We start from the raw sequence: 16805 nt of genomic DNA on the forward strand, positions 1-16805 counted from the left end.
ATGGAGTAACAATATCTGGACATTAATAAATCAATCATGTAACAAGATTAATCAATTTGATTAATTACTCGATTTAATTATTATTGAAACAGATGAATAGCTTCAAATTAGTCACATAACGCATTGATCACAGGCATCAATTGAATTTTTAAATGAATGTTATCAAAACAAAAGTTAGTATGAAAACGTTTCTATAAAAAATATTTACAAAAATAAAAACACACACACACGTGTGCCTCTCAAAACCTAGCCCACAGTACAAATGCACACTTAACAAATTAATATCCCAAAAGCAGGTCATTTATTTGAACTGGATTTTCCCATCCGTTAGTTAAGGCGGAATTTCGTGAGACGGACACACTCAGACACGTTCAGCTTGTTTGATGTGGAAACGGAACAGGTTTCAGCCTTTTCGTGAAATCATTTAGTTCCATATCTGTTCTAGCATCACGGCTGACAGTGATTTGGGGACGCTGTTTGTAAATTGTGCTGGTTTTTATTCAGACAGAAAGTTCCGAGCAGTAAACTACTGTGTTTTAAATCTGTAGATTGCCTTTTGTTTATCCCTTCGCCGCCTTGTGTGCATTGCACTTAGGCAAAAAAAAGAAAAACTCCTTAGACAAATACAGCTGAAAAAAATATATTCCAAAGCGGTTAACTTTCGTGTTTACTGTTCACGTGACAACGATGATTAAATCAGTCTATCAGCGTGTCTGTACTGGCTTTTACTGTACAGTAGCAGGTGGGACACAGGCAAATGTTTTGCAAATCTTGAAATGTGACTTAAAGGAAATACGATCGATCGCTATAGCTTCAGAATCGCACATTAAACAAAAGGCTGCTACAGAGGCTGCTGAACAGAACGGAAAACAAACAACAGCTTTCAGAAAACAAACTGGAAAGCCAGCGCAGACAAAAAAAAAAAAAAAAAGTACCGGTTTAGTGTTATTTTCAGGTAGGTTACGACTTAAAAAGTGGTTGCTAATTAGCTTTGCTTTAGCACAGCTTGTTCTGCTGTTCTGTAATTTGTATTCAGTTTTCATATTTCCTTGGGGATGTTTACTCTTTCTGTGTTCACAGTTTGTAGACACGTTTGTATGCAATCTCACTGTGATTACTGTAATGGTACAGTTAAAATTGGACTTATTTTTACAGAGAAAAATGGTTGAACCCATTACAACGATTATTTTCAAAAGGGACCAAATAAGAACCAGGTCACAAAGTGATTTCTAAAAGCTGGTTTGGGTCATTAAACAGGGCTTTCAAAGGGTTTGATGAAACAAGTCGTGTCTTCACTTGTTGACCCTTTAAAAATATAAATCAAGAGATGCGATCACATTAATAAGGCATTAAAAATTATTAGTTATGTTGTTCTTATTTTGCTCCTTATTTCAAGACAGGCTACTTTGGAGCATTTTCAACTGGCATCTAATTATTTTAAATGTTGTCTTTGTTTTATTGATATGTGTTGTTTCTCTTTATATTTTCATAACTATATTGCTATGATAAATTATTCTAATTCTGTTAACTGCAAAAAGTCTAAATGTAACTTAAAAGCAGGCTGTTTGGTACTTAATGGGTTAAATAAAGTATTAGGCCCAATTCAAAAAATAAATAAAAATGCAATTGATGGTGATATTTTTACGTGATGGTGCACCCGATACGCACGCCAGCGTCAGTGACACACTGTCGCTGGAGGTGAAAAGCGCTCAGTGCCTTCTGGCGCTGGTGTATAACCCCTGTAACATGTTAAACCAGCTCTCAGTGTGTAACACCTGTAACACGTTAAACCAGCGCTCAGTGTGTAACACCTGTAACACGTTAAACCAGCGCTCAGTGTGTAACACCTGTAACACGTTAAACCAGCGCTCAGTGTGTCACACCTGTAACACGTTAAACCAGCGCTCAGTGTGTAACACCTGTAACACGTTAAACCAGCGCTCAGTGTGTAACACCTGTAACATGTTAAACCAGCGCTCAGTGTGTAACACCTGTAACACGTTAAACCAGCGCTCAGTGTGTAACACCTGTAACATGTTAAACCAGCGCTCAGTGTGTAACACCTGTAACATGTTAAACCAGCGCTCAGTGTGTAACACCTGTAACATGTTAAACCAGCGCTCAGTGTGTAACACCTGTAACATGTTAAACCAGCGCTCAGTGTGTAACACCTGTAACATGTTAAACCAGCGCTCAGTGTGTAACACCTGTAACATGTTAAACCAGCGCTCAGTGTGTAACACCTGTAACATGTTAAACCAGCGCTCAGTGTGTAACACCTGTAACATGTTAAACCAGCGCCCAGTGCCGCACCGCCGCGGACCAGCAGACCATTGCAAGCTAGCAAGCCAATATAGAAAGTGTCACATTACAAGTGCTCATGTGGTGTTTTAGCTTGCTGAAATCATCGTCTTTCACCCGATAGGCATGATCGGGTGATTTATTTTATAATAATAATAATAAAAATAATAATAATAATAATAATAATACACAACCTTCATACAACTTATTAACTTCAAGAAAAAAAGTATTATATCTTGACATTATTATTATTATTATTATTATTATAATTATTATTATTATTAATAATAATAATAATAATAATAATAATAATAATAATAATAATAATAATAATAATAATGATCTTACGCATAACACCTCATTATTCTAGACCAGGCACCGCTATATTCAAACTGTTTCATTCAAGGGGGTCTTAAGGCTCTTGCATTATTTGCTTATCTGTATGGGTTATACACACATCTATATAGGAGCAGAACAGTTCAATGTTGTACACGGTAAGTCCGGAAGCGGTGCTCAAGGAATGAGGAGTGGACGCTCCCGTCGATCCCGCAGCGCTACACCCCTGTGTCACACAAATAATTAAAAAAAAAACCGAAACGGACTGTCTTATTTTAATGAGGTGCTCGAAACTGTGTTCAAAATGTAGTGACAGCTTGGATCCGGTCATCCACATTGTGAGTTTCCGACTTGTGATACTTGAGTCGCTATCAAGTGTAATTTTAAGCAAAGAGCGGGATGGTAAAGCACAGGGAAGCATTATAAAGCACAGTGAAAGCATGGTAAAGGGAAACCATAGGCTGGTAAAACATATTTAAATACTGTAAAAGAAGTGCTCCAGGTGAGGCTCGAACTCACAACCTCGGCATCGCTCCGCATCGCACTGCTGTATAAGTACCGCGCGCTAACCGATTGCGCCACTGGAGCTGCGAGCATCTCCGAGAATAACCGAGAATCGCCCCCTCGCCATTCCATAGCATTGTTTCGTCACTCGGGCGTCGTTCTCTCGTTACCTCATCTGGTCACTCAAACGCTGCGGCAGCGTACAGACCCAGCCGAGGGAATCAAATCAATCATATATCTCGGGCAGGGGTAGCCCGGACTGTGTCACTGTGTCACGTCTTAGTTCCACGCAACCGTTCCTAAACGGGTTAAGCAATTATAACCTCCATCCAGACCATGTTCATTATTTTATTTTACCTGTTAAACCTGGAGCGGAAGTGGGATGGCCTGTGATTGGTCACCGCTGGATAACAGGACACGTTAAACATGAGATGTGTTTCATTATCTAATTTTCTCCTAATTCTTAATAAACCCGGTCTGCGGGTGTCAAATACCCGGCCAGTTTGACTCGTACTCGATTGGAAAAACCAGTCCCTACCTGGCGCCGTGGCTTAGATGGTTAAAGCGCCTGTCTAGTAAACAGGAGATCCTGGGTTCGAATCCCAGCGGGGCCTCGTTTTGTTTTGAAAATTAAAAAAAATATGATTACATTTTAATACAAATAAGGACTTAGATTCCGAAACGTCCTGATATCGTTGTTTTTTTAATCAATTTAATTTATCACAACAGCTTCCCTTTTTAAAATGATATATATTTATTTATAAACTATTTAAATAATTAGCTATAATGTTTCAGCTTCTATTGGCCTGGGATGGGATGTCTGCGTGGTTCAGTTTCGCGTGGGCGCTGCTACACACGACCCACCCACACTCACCCACTAAACACTCAAAACAACAGAAGATATTCTAACTTTATTTTAAGATGACGAACAAGACAGTAATCAATGGAGTAACAATATCTGGACATTAATAAATCAATCATGTAACAAGATTAATCAATTTGATTAATTACTCGATTTAATTATTATTGAAACAGATGAATAGCTTCAAATTAGTCACATAACGCATTGATCACAGGCATCAATTGAATTTTTAAATGAATGTTATCAAAACAAAAGTTAGTATGAAAACGTTTCTATAAAAAATATTTACAAAAATAAAAACACACACACACGTGTGCCTCTCAAAACCTAGCCCACAGTACAAATGCACACTTAACAAATTAATATCCCAAAAGCAGGTCATTTATTTGAACTGGATTTTCCCATCCGTTAGTTAAGGCGGAATTTCGTGAGACGGACACACTCAGACACGTTCAGCTTGTTTGATGTGGAAACGGAACAGGTTTCAGCCTTTTCGTGAAATCATTTAGTTCCATATCTGTTCTAGCATCACGGCTGACAGTGATTTGGGGACGCTGTTTGTAAATTGTGCTGGTTTTTATTCAGACAGAAAGTTCCGAGCAGTAAACTACTGTGTTTTAAATCTGTAGATTGCCTTTTGTTTATCCCTTCGCCGCCTTGTGTGCATTGCACTTAGGCAAAAAAAAGAAAAACTCCTTAGACAAATACAGCTGAAAAAAATATATTCCAAAGCGGTTAACTTTCGTGTTTACTGTTCACGTGACAACGATGATTAAATCAGTCTATCAGCGTGTCTGTACTGGCTTTTACTGTACAGTAGCAGGTGGGACACAGGCAAATGTTTTGCAAATCTTGAAATGTGACTTAAAGGAAATACGATCGATCGCTATAGCTTCAGAATCGCACATTAAACAAAAGGCTGCTACAGAGGCTGCTGAACAGAACGGAAAACAAACAACAGCTTTCAGAAAACAAACTGGAAAGCCAGCGCAGACAAAAAAAAAAAAAAAAAGTACCGGTTTAGTGTTATTTTCAGGTAGGTTACGACTTAAAAAGTGGTTGCTAATTAGCTTTGCTTTAGCACAGCTTGTTCTGCTGTTCTGTAATTTGTATTCAGTTTTCATATTTCCTTGGGGATGTTTACTCTTTCTGTGTTCACAGTTTGTAGACACGTTTGTATGCAATCTCACTGTGATTACTGTAATGGTACAGTTAAAATTGGACTTATTTTTACAGAGAAAAATGGTTGAACCCATTACAACGATTATTTTCAAAAGGGACCAAATAAGAACCAGGTCACAAAGTGATTTCTAAAAGCTGGTTTGGGTCATTAAACAGGGCTTTCAAAGGGTTTGATGAAACAAGTCGTGTCTTCACTTGTTGACCCTTTAAAAATATAAATCAAGAGATGCGATCACATTAATAAGGCATTAAAAATTATTAGTTATGTTGTTCTTATTTTGCTCCTTATTTCAAGACAGGCTACTTTGGAGCATTTTCAACTGGCATCTAATTATTTTAAATGTTGTCTTTGTTTTATTGATATGTTTTGTTTCTCTTTATATTTTCATAACTATATTGCTATGATAAATTATTCTAATTCTGTTAACTGCAAAAAGTCTAAATGTAACTTAAAAGCAGGCTGTTTGGTACTTAATGGGTTAAATAAAGTATTAGGCCCAATTCAAAAAATAAATAAAAATGCAATTGATGGTGATATTTTTACGTGATGGTGCACCCGATACGCACGCCAGCGTCAGTGACACACTGTCGCTGGAGGTGAAAAGCGCTCAGTGCCTTCTGGCGCTGGTGTATAACCCCTGTAACATGTTAAACCAGCTCTCAGTGTGTAACACCTGTAACACGTTAAACCAGCGCTCAGTGTGTAACACCTGTAACACGTTAAACCAGCGCTCAGTGTGTAACACCTGTAACACGTTAAACCAGCGCTCAGTGTGTAACACCTGTAACATGTTAAACCAGCGCTCAGTGTGTAACACCTGTAACACGTTAAACCAGCGCTCAGTGTGTAACACCTGTAACATGTTAAACCAGCGCTCAGTGTGTAACACCTGTAACATGTTAAACCAGCGCTCAGTGTGTAACACCTGTAACATGTTAAACCAGCGCTCAGTGTGTAACACCTGTAACATGTTAAACCAGCGCTCAGTGTGTAACACCTGTAACATGTTAAACCAGCGCTCAGTGTGTAACACCTGTAACATGTTAAACCAGCGCTCAGTATGTAACACCTGTAACATGTTAAACCAGCGCTCAGTGTGTAACACCTGTAACATGTTAAACCAGCGCTCAGTGTGTAACACCTGTAACATGTTAAACCAGCGCCCAGTGCCGCACCGCCGCGGACCAGCAGACCATTGCAAGCTAGCAAGCCAATATAGAAAGTGTCACATTACAAGTGCTCATGTGGTGTTTTAGCTTGCTGAAATCATCGTCTTTCACCCGATAGGCATGATCGGGTGATTTATTTTATAATAATAATAATAAAAATAATAATAATAATAATAATAATACACAACCTTCATACAACTTATTAACTTCAAGAAAAAAAGTATTATATCTTGACATTATTATTATTATTATTATTATTATTATAATTATTATTATTATTATTATTAATAATAATAATAATAATAATAATAATAATAATAATAATAATAATAATAATAATAATAATAATGATCTTACGCATAACACCTCATTATTCTAGACCAGGCACCGCTATATTCAAACTGTTTCATTCAAGGGGGTCTTAAGGCTCTTGCATTATTTGCTTATCTGTATGGGTTATACACACATCTATATAGGAGCAGAACAGTTCAATGTTGTACACGGTAAGTCCGGAAGCGGTGCTCAAGGAATGAGGAGTGGACGCTCCTGTCGATCCCGCAGCGCTACACCCCTGTGTCACACAAATAATTAAAAAAAAAAAACGAAACGGACTGTCTTATTTTAATGAGGTGCTCGAAACTGGGTTTAAAATGTAGTGACAGCTTGGATCGGGTCATCCACATTATGAGTTTCCGACTTGTGATACTTGAGTCGCTATCAAGTGTAATTTTAAGCAAAGAGCGGGATGGTAAAGCACAGGGAAGCATTATAAAGCACAGTGAAAGCATGGTAAAGGGAAACCATAGGCTGGTAAACATATTTAAATACTGTAAAACACGTGCTCCAGGTGAGGCTCGAACTCACAACCTCGGCATCGCTCCGCATCGCACTGCTGTATAAGTACCGCGCGCTAACCGATTGCGCCACTGGAGCTGCGAGCATCTCCGAGAATAACCGAGAATCGCCCCCTCGCCATTCCATAGCATTGTTTCGTCACTCGGGCGTCGTTCTCTCGTTACCTCATCTGGTCACTCAAACGCTGCGGCAGCGTACAGACCCAGCCGAGGGAATCAAATCAATCATATATCTCGGGCAGGGTTAGCCCGGACTGTGTCACTGTGTCACGTCTTAGTTCCACGCAACCGTTCCTAAACGGGTTAAGCAATTATAACCTCCATCCAGACCATGTTCATTATTTTATTTTACCTGTTAAACCTGGAGCGGAAGTGGGATGGCCTGTGATTGGTCACCGCTGGATAACAGGACACGTTAAACATGAGATGTGTTTCATTATCTAATTTTCTCCTAATTCTTAATAAACCCGGTCTGCGGGTGTCAAATACCCGGCCAGTTTGACTAGTACTCGATTGGAAAAACCAGTCCCTACCTGGCGCCGTGGCTTAGATGGTTAAAGCGCCTGTCTAGTAAACAGGAGATCCTGGGTTCGAATCCCAGCGGGGCCTCGTTTTGTTTTGAAAATTAAAAAAAATATGATTACATTTTAATACAAATAAGGACTTAGATTCCGAAACGTCCTGATATCGTTGTTTTTTTAATCAATTTAATTTATCACAACAGCTTCCCTTTTTAAAATGATATATATTTATTTATAAACTATTTAAATAATTAGCTATAATGTTTCAGCTTCTATTGGCCTGGGATGGGATGTCTGCGTGGTTCAGTTTCGCGTGGGCGCTGCTACACACGACCCACCCACACTCACCCACTAAACACTCAAAACAACAGAAGATATTCTAACTTTATTTTAAGATGACGAACAAGACAGTAATCAATGGAGTAACAATATCTGGACATTAATAAATCAATCATGTAACAAGATTAATCAATTTGATTAATTACTCGATTTAATTATTATTGAAACAGATGAATAGCTTAAAATTAGTCACATAACGCATTGATCACAGGCATCAATTGAATTTTTAAATGAATGTTATCAAAACAAAAGTTAGTATGAAAACGTTTCTATAAAAAATATTTACAAAAATAAAAACACACACACACGTGTGCCTCTCAAAACCTAGCCCACAGTACAAATGCACACTTAACAAATTAATATCCCAAAAGCAGGTCATTTATTTGAACTGGATTTTCCCATCCGTTAGTTAAGGCGGAATTTCGTGAGACGGACACACTCAGACACGTTCAGCTTGTTTGATGTGGAAACGGAACAGGTTTCAGCCTTTTCGTGAAATCATTTAGTTCCATATCTGTTCTAGCATCACGGCTGACAGTGATTTGGGGACGCTGTTTATAAATTGTGCTGGTTTTTATTCAGACAGAAAGTTCCGAGCAGTAAACTACTGTGTTTTAAATCTGTAGATTGCCTTTTGTTTATCCCTTCGCCGCCTTGTGTGCATTGCACTTAGGCAAAAAAAAAAAAGAAAAACTCCTTAGACAAATACAGCTGAAAAAAATATATTCCAAAGCGGTTAACTTTCGTGTTTACTGTTCACGTGACAACGATGATTAAATCAGTCTATCAGCGTGTCTGTACTGGCTTTTACTGTACAGTAGCAGGTGGGACACAGGCAAATGTTTTGCAAATCTTGTAATGTGACTTAAAGGAAATACGATCGATCGCTATAGCTTCAGAATCCCACATTAAACAAAAGGCTGCTACAGAGGCTGCTGAACAGAACGGAAAACAAACAACAGCTTTCAGAAAACAAACTGGAAAGCCAGCGCAGACAAAAAAAAAAGTACCTGTTTAGTGTTAGTTTCAGGTAGGTTACGACTTAAAAGCCCTAATCATGTGCCAAATTAAACACACAGATCGTATTTATGTTCAACTTTACAGCTACTGTATTCGCCTTTACAGAGAAGGGATTGTGGAATTTAAATATATAAAACACTGTTTTGGTTTTAATCTTTTGCAAATCCTGACCGGTACAGTGTTTTATATAACCACCCATGTAATTCAATTTTTGACGTGTCCGCCATTTTATAGGCAGTGTTTGTAATGTCAGGATGGCCGAGCGGTCTAAGGCGCTGCGTTCAGGTCGCAGTCTCCTCTGGAGGCGTGGGTTCGAATCCCACTTCTGACAAGATACATTTTTACACTTCAATTTTTTTGTTTTATATACATATATATATATATAAATATATATTCCTTCGAATTTAAGACGCTCTTTTTTAAACATGTTTTGCTTCTCAAAAATAGCCTGCGTCTTAAACAAAGTACCATCAGACCCCCGCCTCGTGCCGTGGCGTGCTGTGTCGTGCTTGCTGTTGCCAAGGCAACGCTTACAAAGTTATCACGAAATGTTCCTGTCAGGACAACTCAGGAAGTCACTTATTTTCTTAACAATAATTTATTGTTAAGAAAACAATGAATAATCCTCTCCCTACACCGAAACCCTAACCTCCATTACCCTATACTGCAGCCATTACACATCTAAAGTTCACGTTTGGCAGTGAATAAGCGTTTACTTAAAAAAAAAAAAAAAGTGACTTCCTGAGTTGTCCTGACAGGAACATTTCGTGATAACTTTGTAAGCGTTGCCTTGGCAACAGCAAGCACGACACAGCACGCCACGGCACGAGGCAACATGTAAACCAGCAACCACAACAACACGTCGAAAAATACGGGGGTCTGATGGTACTTTTTTGGAAATACTGAATTTATAAACGTTTCTCTTGGAATTCCTCAGGAAGCGTTTTTGTGTATTTGGGCAACGCCTTCAGTCACATTGCTGTTTGTGTACGTCTTTTGTTGGCGATTTTTAAAACACACGCATCACTATACTGTACTCGAATTTAAGACGCAGGCTATTTTTGAGAAGCAAAACATGTTTCAAAAAGAGCGTCTTAAAATTTATATATAAAACAAAAAAAATTGAAGTGTAAAAAAAGATACTTGTCAGAAGTGGGATTCGAACCCACGCCTCCAGAGGAGACTGCGACCTGAACGCAGCGCCTTAGACCGCTCGGCCATCCTGACATGTCAAACACTGCCTATAAAATGGCGGACATACAGTAGCTGTAAAGTTTAACACGAATAAGATCTCTGTAATTTGGCACATGATTTAGGGCATGGCAATTCTGGGTGCGCGCACCTAATCACACAGTGCACGGAAACATGAGTCATTCTCCAGCGGAAGAGAAACAGTCAGCAACGATTCAATCACATCTTTCTCCAACAACACAGAGAAAAAACCACCGACAAGGTATCGGGTGTATTTGGTGGAGGGGACATGAATGTACGATCTAACTGAATTAAACACATTAATGAAAGGCCGACTGTGTCGCCGCAATTAAATTACGCTGACAATGCGAAAGAAAAGACACGCAGTTATATTTGACAGCAGGGTTTTATTTTACATGTTACATTGTTTTACATTGATTAACCTTAGTTTTCAAGCAGTGGGCATGGGTCTACTGCTGGGACAGCAGATATATAGCACTTTATAATTCAGTATACTTAAATGAGAGTTAATCGTGTTCTGTTTTGTTCAGGTAATTCAATCTGCGTTTCCTCCAAATACAACCGTGCGAACAGCCCATTTGTTTTTATCCCAGATTTTTAGTCCTGTGAGACTCATGCTAGACGCACAGTACCATTCAGTAACATTAGCAGTGGTATGTTGTGCCGCATTGCATCCTATTATATATTGTATTGTACTTAGTATGATTGCACTTATTGCGTAGGATCATGAGCTACGGCTTAATAAATGCCTTTATGAATAATAATAATAATAATAATAATAATAATAATAATAATAATAATAATGACAACTTCTTTAGGTAAATTTGCACGGTTTATTTAATAACACTCTCCGCCATTGCATGATTATAGAGAACTATTGCATGAACGTTTAACCCTGCGTCATGTTTCAAAGTACATGAACTTTTGACTCATATCTTAGCATACCATAAATTTTATTACCCACCCTCGACCTACTTCCTACATTGACCGGTTTGGCGCAAAATGAACGTATTTAAGCGCCACACCTGCACAATTCTCTCTACATAACCAACCCCCTTTTCCCAAATATTACTTATTTGGCGTTTGCGTTATAGTTCGTACGTACTGGTAAATATTAGTAGAATTAAAGTAACAATCATGCATTACATTTCTTTATCGAAAATCAGTTTCTATGCATAGCTGTTTGGTTATAAGTATCGTTGTAAAAATTGTAAGTCGCCCTGGATAAGGGCGTCGGCTAAGAAATAAATAATAATAATAAATACATTATTCAGAGTCTCAGACTGTAGAAATATATGGTGGTGTTAGTGCATCTATCCATCTGTGTGTCCCACTTACATTCCTAAATCCCTACAGGTGAGAATATATTATTTCACGTGCTGTAACTCTGTGCTTTGTCACTCTTACATTTGCACATCTAGAGAACCACATCGTGATGAAGCTTGTCGAGGGCCTTCATTAGCACAAATGCTATCGTAATCTATGCTGTCTGACTGGATGTCCAACTTGCATTTTGTCTTCCAGTGTTTATCCTGATTTTCTGGAATCCTGGATGCGATGATGAAGCCACAGCCTGAGCCGAGCTCCGTCCCTTCACTCCCGCTCTCAAGCCCGCCGTCCGTGATGATTCCTGCTTCCTGTTCCCTGGAAAACCGGCTCCTCTCCCAGCCCACTCACTTTTCCAAACTCTCAGTGGAGAATCCCATCCTAGCCTGCATTCCACTCACTTCCGCCCCCTCAGCTCTCCTGAAATCTGCTCTTCCTGCCAGACCATCGTGCTTAGAAACCCCCTTCCAGAATGCTTCCAGGCTCCTGAGCACTGAAAACAGGTTTCTATCCACAAGGGCTCCAAGCTTGTCTAAGTCTCTCCACTCCTCTGTTTCCCTGTTGACAAGCCAAGCTCTGACCCCCAGCTATCTCCTGCAGTCCTCCCCTCAGAGCTGCATCAAGACTGGGGCTGGAGTTCAAGCTGTCAGCCTCCTCTCCAAACCCCTGGAGGATCACCCACAGTCCTATGAAGAAGAGCTGAAGGTTAGCACCCTGAAACCTCCCTTCTCTTATTATGAGCAAGGCTGTCTCTGGGCCTCCTTTGAGTGCCAACCAAGATCTCTTATCTCACATTAGCACCAGCAACATTGTCACTGGCACACCCTTTAAAGGAGCGCTAACCAGTACTTACTGATTTGTATTAAATTGGCAGCATTAGTACCAGCCTCCCTTTAATCAAGGCTTCTTTTAAAGTAGATTTATTACCTTTTGACTGTAAAAACATTTGCACGATTATACTGTAAACGTTAAAACGCTGTCAACAACACTAGGGGTGATGACCTAACTCTCCATCGCCCTCTGCAGCTCGCTGCTCCTTCAAGCCAGGATGTACAGGACCCCAGGCAGGTGGCCGAGGAGATGCCTGTGTACAATCTCTGGGATCATGAAAAAGAGGAGGAAAAGGAGGAGAGAGAACGGACGGAGGCGCTGAGAGAACTGCAGGAGAGAGGAAACTCTGTTGAGGAAGAGCTGAGAGGAAAGAAGGTGAGGGAACCACAGTGGATTCGATAAGAGGGCTTACATATTTACACTGGAGAGCCAAAGGTCTTGAAAAAGAAGCTAGCTAGTCGTCAATTTTTGTATTTCAGGGTCTCGCAAAATAATGTTTTACTGAACTGTGCTGTAGCATCTTTCCATATCAAATAACTACACACAGACAATTAACAATGTCTCCTTTCTGGACGTCAGCTGGTGGTCAGAAGTAAAGAATCAAATGAAAATGATGTCATTGAGTAGCAAAGCCCCTGCATCATGTGAGGAATCCACACACAGTTATTCCACATTCTGCAAATGTGTTAATAAACCACGATACTAACACCTCACTCGCTGACCACAGCCAGATCTTCATTATCACAGCCCGTTTCTATAAAACCGTCCGGTCTTATTGTATACTTCTGTGTACATGTTGTTGATACTTGTTGTTTTTAGCTACTCTCTCTCTCTCTCTCTCTCTCTCTCTCTCTCTCTCTCTCTCTCTCTCTCTCTCTCTCTCTCTCTCTCTCTCTCTCTCTCTCTCTCTCTCTCTCTCTCTCTCTCTCTCTCTCTCTCTCTCTCTCTCTCCAGCTCCTGCTGTTGAATGCAGTGTGCTGTTCGCTGATCAATAGAGAGTCTTCACCCTCTCAGGGTGACTTGGCTGGAGCTCAGAGCACCTGGTCCACGCTGAAAACGCTGGCTGAGGAAATCTCGGAGCACGACGCTGAGTTCACCCTGAAGGTGAGCCGGGTCTACCAGATCAAACACTGTTTTATTTATTTATTTTCCCCACAATTCCCCACACGGCTCAGGAGATCCGAAGGTTCAGCGGGCGACCAAGCCTGCTTCCTCTTCCACACTCAGGAACTCGAGAGCGGGTGTCAGTGAGTTACCGCCCTCTGGAGGACAAAGGCCAGCACTGCAGGTGTCCGTTCTGAGCTCACAGGGTGGATGGCCAGCAGGGTCCGCTGTAACGCGATCAGGTCCCTGCCTCCCTGACCCGCAGGAGCTCCAGATCTATTGTGATACACCTTCCGGGAATCCCCAGCCAAGACCAGCAACTTTACACAGTGTCCCCTGACTGTATGACTCACCCTGCACACCACGCGGCCATGCCTTTACCAGGGAAGACCCCGGAGGACCCCTCATATACCATTCCTAACCGCCCCTGTTCCATCTGTAAATGCTGTCAAAAAAAAGTTAACGGAAATGTTACTAAGCTTAAGTAACTCGAAATGTCAATTCTGTTGGGATAGAAAGTCATTATTTGCGTAACGTCGCCTCGCTCTCGTTCCTTCTCGCAGGTTGCTGTGTACACACGTCAGGAGCTGAATATCCGCTACACAGCCAACTTCCTGCTGGCGCTGGCAGCTCACCTGCCCTCCTGTCGCCCTCACCTGCGCAGGTACTTCAGCTCTGCAGTACAGCTCCCCTCTGATTGGATCGAGGTGGCCAGGACTTACAGCACGGTGCGTACACTGGGAACAGCTCAGAGGGCAGTGAAGCACAGAGAGGTGTGGTACAGCATAGGGAAGCATTGTAAAGCACAGAGAGGTCTAGTAAAGCACAGGGAAGCATTGTAAAGCACAGAGGTCTGGTACAGCATAGGGAAGCATTGTAAAGCACAGAGAGGTCTGGTAAAGCATAGGGAAGCATTGTAAAGCACAGAGAGGTCTAGTAAAGCATAGGGAAACATTGTAAAGCACAGAGAGGTCTAGTAAAGCACAGGGAAGCATTGTAAAGCACAGAGGTCTGGTACAGCATAGGGAAGCATTGTAAAGCACAGAGAGGTCTGGTAAAGCACAGGGAAGCATTGTAAAGCACAGAGAGGTCTAGTGAAGCATAGGGAAGCATTGTAAAGCACAGAGAGGTCTGGTAAAGCATAGGGAAGCATTGTAAAGGACAGAGAGGTCTGGTAAAGCATAGGGAAGCATTGTAAAGCACAGAGAGGTCTGGTAAAGCATAGGGAAGCATTGTAAAGCACAGATAGGGATGGTAAAGCATAGGGAAGCATTGCAAAGGATAGAGAGGTCTGGTAAAACATATTACTAAAACTTTAAGAGTAGGATACTTTCGTGCTCTTCTCTTTCAAACTCTCTCCTCCTCTCTCTCTCTCTCTCTCTCTCTCTCTCTCTCTCTCTCTCTCTCTCTCTCTCTCTCTCTCTCTCTCTCTCTCTCCCCACAGTGTTTTGGTTCCAGTCTCCCCTCCTGCCTGAGGAGAGCCATGACTGACAAGTTCAAGCAATTCAGCGAGTTCCAGCTGGCAAAGTACAATACGAGAAAGATGCGCTGCAAACACAGAGGAACCAAGAGACAAAGACAAGGGAAAGGAGAGGTGAGAGAGAGAGAGAGAGAGATAGATAGATAGATAGAGGGGGTGAGGAGAGAGGAGGGGTGAGGAGAGGAGAGGAGAAAGATGCGCTGCAAACACAGAGGAACCAAGAGACAAAGACAAGGGAAAGGAGAGGTGAGAGAGAGAGAGAGAGGAGGGGAGAGAGAGAGAGAGAGAAAGAGGTGAGGGGGAGAGGGGGAGAGGGGAGAGGGGAGAGGGGAGGAGGAGGAGAGGAGGGGGGAGTGTGAATACAGCACAGCGACACTGTGCTATAACACAGAGGCACCGAGAGGAGAGGAGAGGAGAGAAGAAAGGGAGAGAGGGTGGAATGAAACAAGGGGGACAGAGGAGAGGGAGGAAAGGGGGGTGAGGAGGGAGAGTGTACAGGAGAGGGGATAAGGGGTAGGAGATGGAGGGAGAGGGGAGGAGGTACGGGTTAAGGCAGAGGGGAATGGATGGTGTGTGGGAAAAGGAAGATGGAGGTAAAGAGGTGAACAGAAGTAGAGAAACGAGTATGGAGAGGATAGCTGGAGAGAAGTGGAAGGCCCCCCTGTATCTGTGACGCTGTAATCTCTCTCTAGCATGAGTCTGAAGCCACGCTTCTGAAATGGGCTCGTTCTCTCCGCTGTGACGTCTCTCAGCTCAAGCTTTATGTAAGTAAACTGCACCAGACTCCTGGCTACACATGTTAATAGACATTGATATACAACCAATCTGCTCCCGAAAGCCTACTGCGTTGGCCTGCTTCTTGCAGATAGTTTAAAGCTGCACTTTCTCAGGTTGCATTTAGGAACGTGTGGCATATTAACTGTGTTTCCCTGTGTGTGCAGCTCCAACCTCAGACCAGGGCACCTGCACAGAAGCAGCAGGACCAGTTCAACATGAAGAAGCTGATTCAAAAACTGCACATCAAGGAGCCTGCGCACCTCGTCATGGGATTGCTGGGACGCAGGTAAAGGCCAAGAGAATCCAATGGGGTTGGATGTTATTGGTATTCTTGCTTTGCTGAACGCTGTCTCCCCCTGCAGGTACCCCTCTGATCTGCAGGCGTACTTCCGAAGCGGGCTCTCGGGGCCCTGGGACTCTCGGAGGGCAGGTCAGAGGATGAAGCTGCAGCAGCCTGAGACCTGGGAGCGCAGCCTGTGTGCGCAGGGCAATGAGGCCGGAGCCTGGGAGGATCTCATAGGTGAGGCAGCAGGCAGCAGGCAGACAGACAGCGAGGGAGACATACAGGCAGGCAGACGGTGAGAGAGACATGCAGGCTTACAGACAGACAGACACCCAGACAGACAGTGAGCCACCCAGCCAGCCAGACAGACAGACAGACAGACAGACAGACAGCCAGCCAGACAGACAGTGAGACAGACAGACAGACAGACAGACAGACAGACAGACAGACACCCAACCACCCAGCCAGTAAAGTATAGGTAAGCATTGTATATCACTAAGCGAGCAAATTGACTGTGATAAACAGTCAATAAGGTTTGAATGGGATTCTGCATGGGTCAAGTTGTGGAGCTCAGTAAGACTTTAAAGTCTGTTTCAAAGCTCTATTCAAAGTGTCCGCTCTAGTGCACTGGGGTTTGAGATCTGTCCTCTAAATCACTGCAGGAAGAGTGTTAAAAATAAACAAATGCTCTGGCTTTTCTGTT

General features: G+C 41.9%; 1 protein-coding gene and 6 non-coding genes across 9 annotated transcripts in view; 4 read left to right on the forward strand and 3 right to left on the reverse strand.

Annotated features, from left to right (window-relative positions):
• Nucleotides 1-3131: 3131 nt before the first annotated feature.
• trnai-uau (transfer RNA isoleucine (anticodon UAU)) lies at nt 3132-3225 on the reverse strand. The gene is made up of 2 exons: nt 3188-3225; nt 3132-3167 (listed from the first exon to the last, which is right to left on the reverse strand). It is a non-coding gene; the product is annotated as a tRNA-Ile (tRNA).
• Nucleotides 3226-3681: 456 nt separating this feature from the next.
• On the forward strand, nt 3682-3755 carry trnat-agu (transfer RNA threonine (anticodon AGU)). Its single transcript has one exon. It is a non-coding gene; the product is annotated as a tRNA-Thr (tRNA).
• Nucleotides 3756-7194: 3439 nt separating this feature from the next.
• Nucleotides 7195-7288, reverse strand: trnai-uau (transfer RNA isoleucine (anticodon UAU)). The gene is made up of 2 exons: nt 7251-7288; nt 7195-7230 (listed from the first exon to the last, which is right to left on the reverse strand). It is a non-coding gene; the product is annotated as a tRNA-Ile (tRNA).
• A 456-nt stretch (nt 7289-7744) lies between these two features.
• On the forward strand, nt 7745-7818 carry trnat-agu (transfer RNA threonine (anticodon AGU)). Its single transcript has one exon. It is a non-coding gene; the product is annotated as a tRNA-Thr (tRNA).
• Nucleotides 7819-9337: 1519 nt separating this feature from the next.
• On the forward strand, nt 9338-9420 carry trnal-cag (transfer RNA leucine (anticodon CAG)). Its single transcript has one exon. It is a non-coding gene; the product is annotated as a tRNA-Leu (tRNA).
• An 813-nt stretch (nt 9421-10233) lies between these two features.
• trnal-cag (transfer RNA leucine (anticodon CAG)) lies at nt 10234-10316 on the reverse strand. The gene has a single exon. It is a non-coding gene; the product is annotated as a tRNA-Leu (tRNA).
• Nucleotides 10317-10393: 77 nt separating this feature from the next.
• Nucleotides 10394-16805, forward strand: part of tep1 (telomerase-associated protein 1) — a 38685-nt gene continuing 32273 nt past the window's right edge. For 2 of the 3 annotated variants that reach the window (XM_033997898.3, XM_033997899.3), the window contains exons 1-9: nt 10394-10542; nt 11826-12332; nt 12654-12833; nt 13413-13562; nt 14126-14290; nt 15007-15156; nt 15735-15806; nt 15984-16105; nt 16182-16339. In XM_033997898.3, the coding sequence (XP_033853789.3) occupies nt 11859-12332; nt 12654-12833; nt 13413-13562; nt 14126-14290; nt 15007-15156; nt 15735-15806; nt 15984-16105; nt 16182-16339 (1471 nt within the window). In that variant the 5' untranslated portion in view covers nt 10394-10542; nt 11826-11858. Of the gene's footprint in view, nt 10543-11825; nt 12333-12653; nt 12834-13412; nt 13563-14125; nt 14291-15006; nt 15157-15213; nt 15289-15734; nt 15807-15983; nt 16106-16181; nt 16340-16805 lie in introns of those variants that run through there. The other variant, XM_033997900.3, reaches the window with a different exon arrangement.

This window comes from Acipenser ruthenus, chromosome 44 (genome assembly GCF_902713425.1).
Source record: "Acipenser ruthenus chromosome 44, fAciRut3.2 maternal haplotype, whole genome shotgun sequence".
Taxonomy (NCBI): Eukaryota; Metazoa; Chordata; class Actinopteri; order Acipenseriformes; family Acipenseridae; genus Acipenser; species Acipenser ruthenus.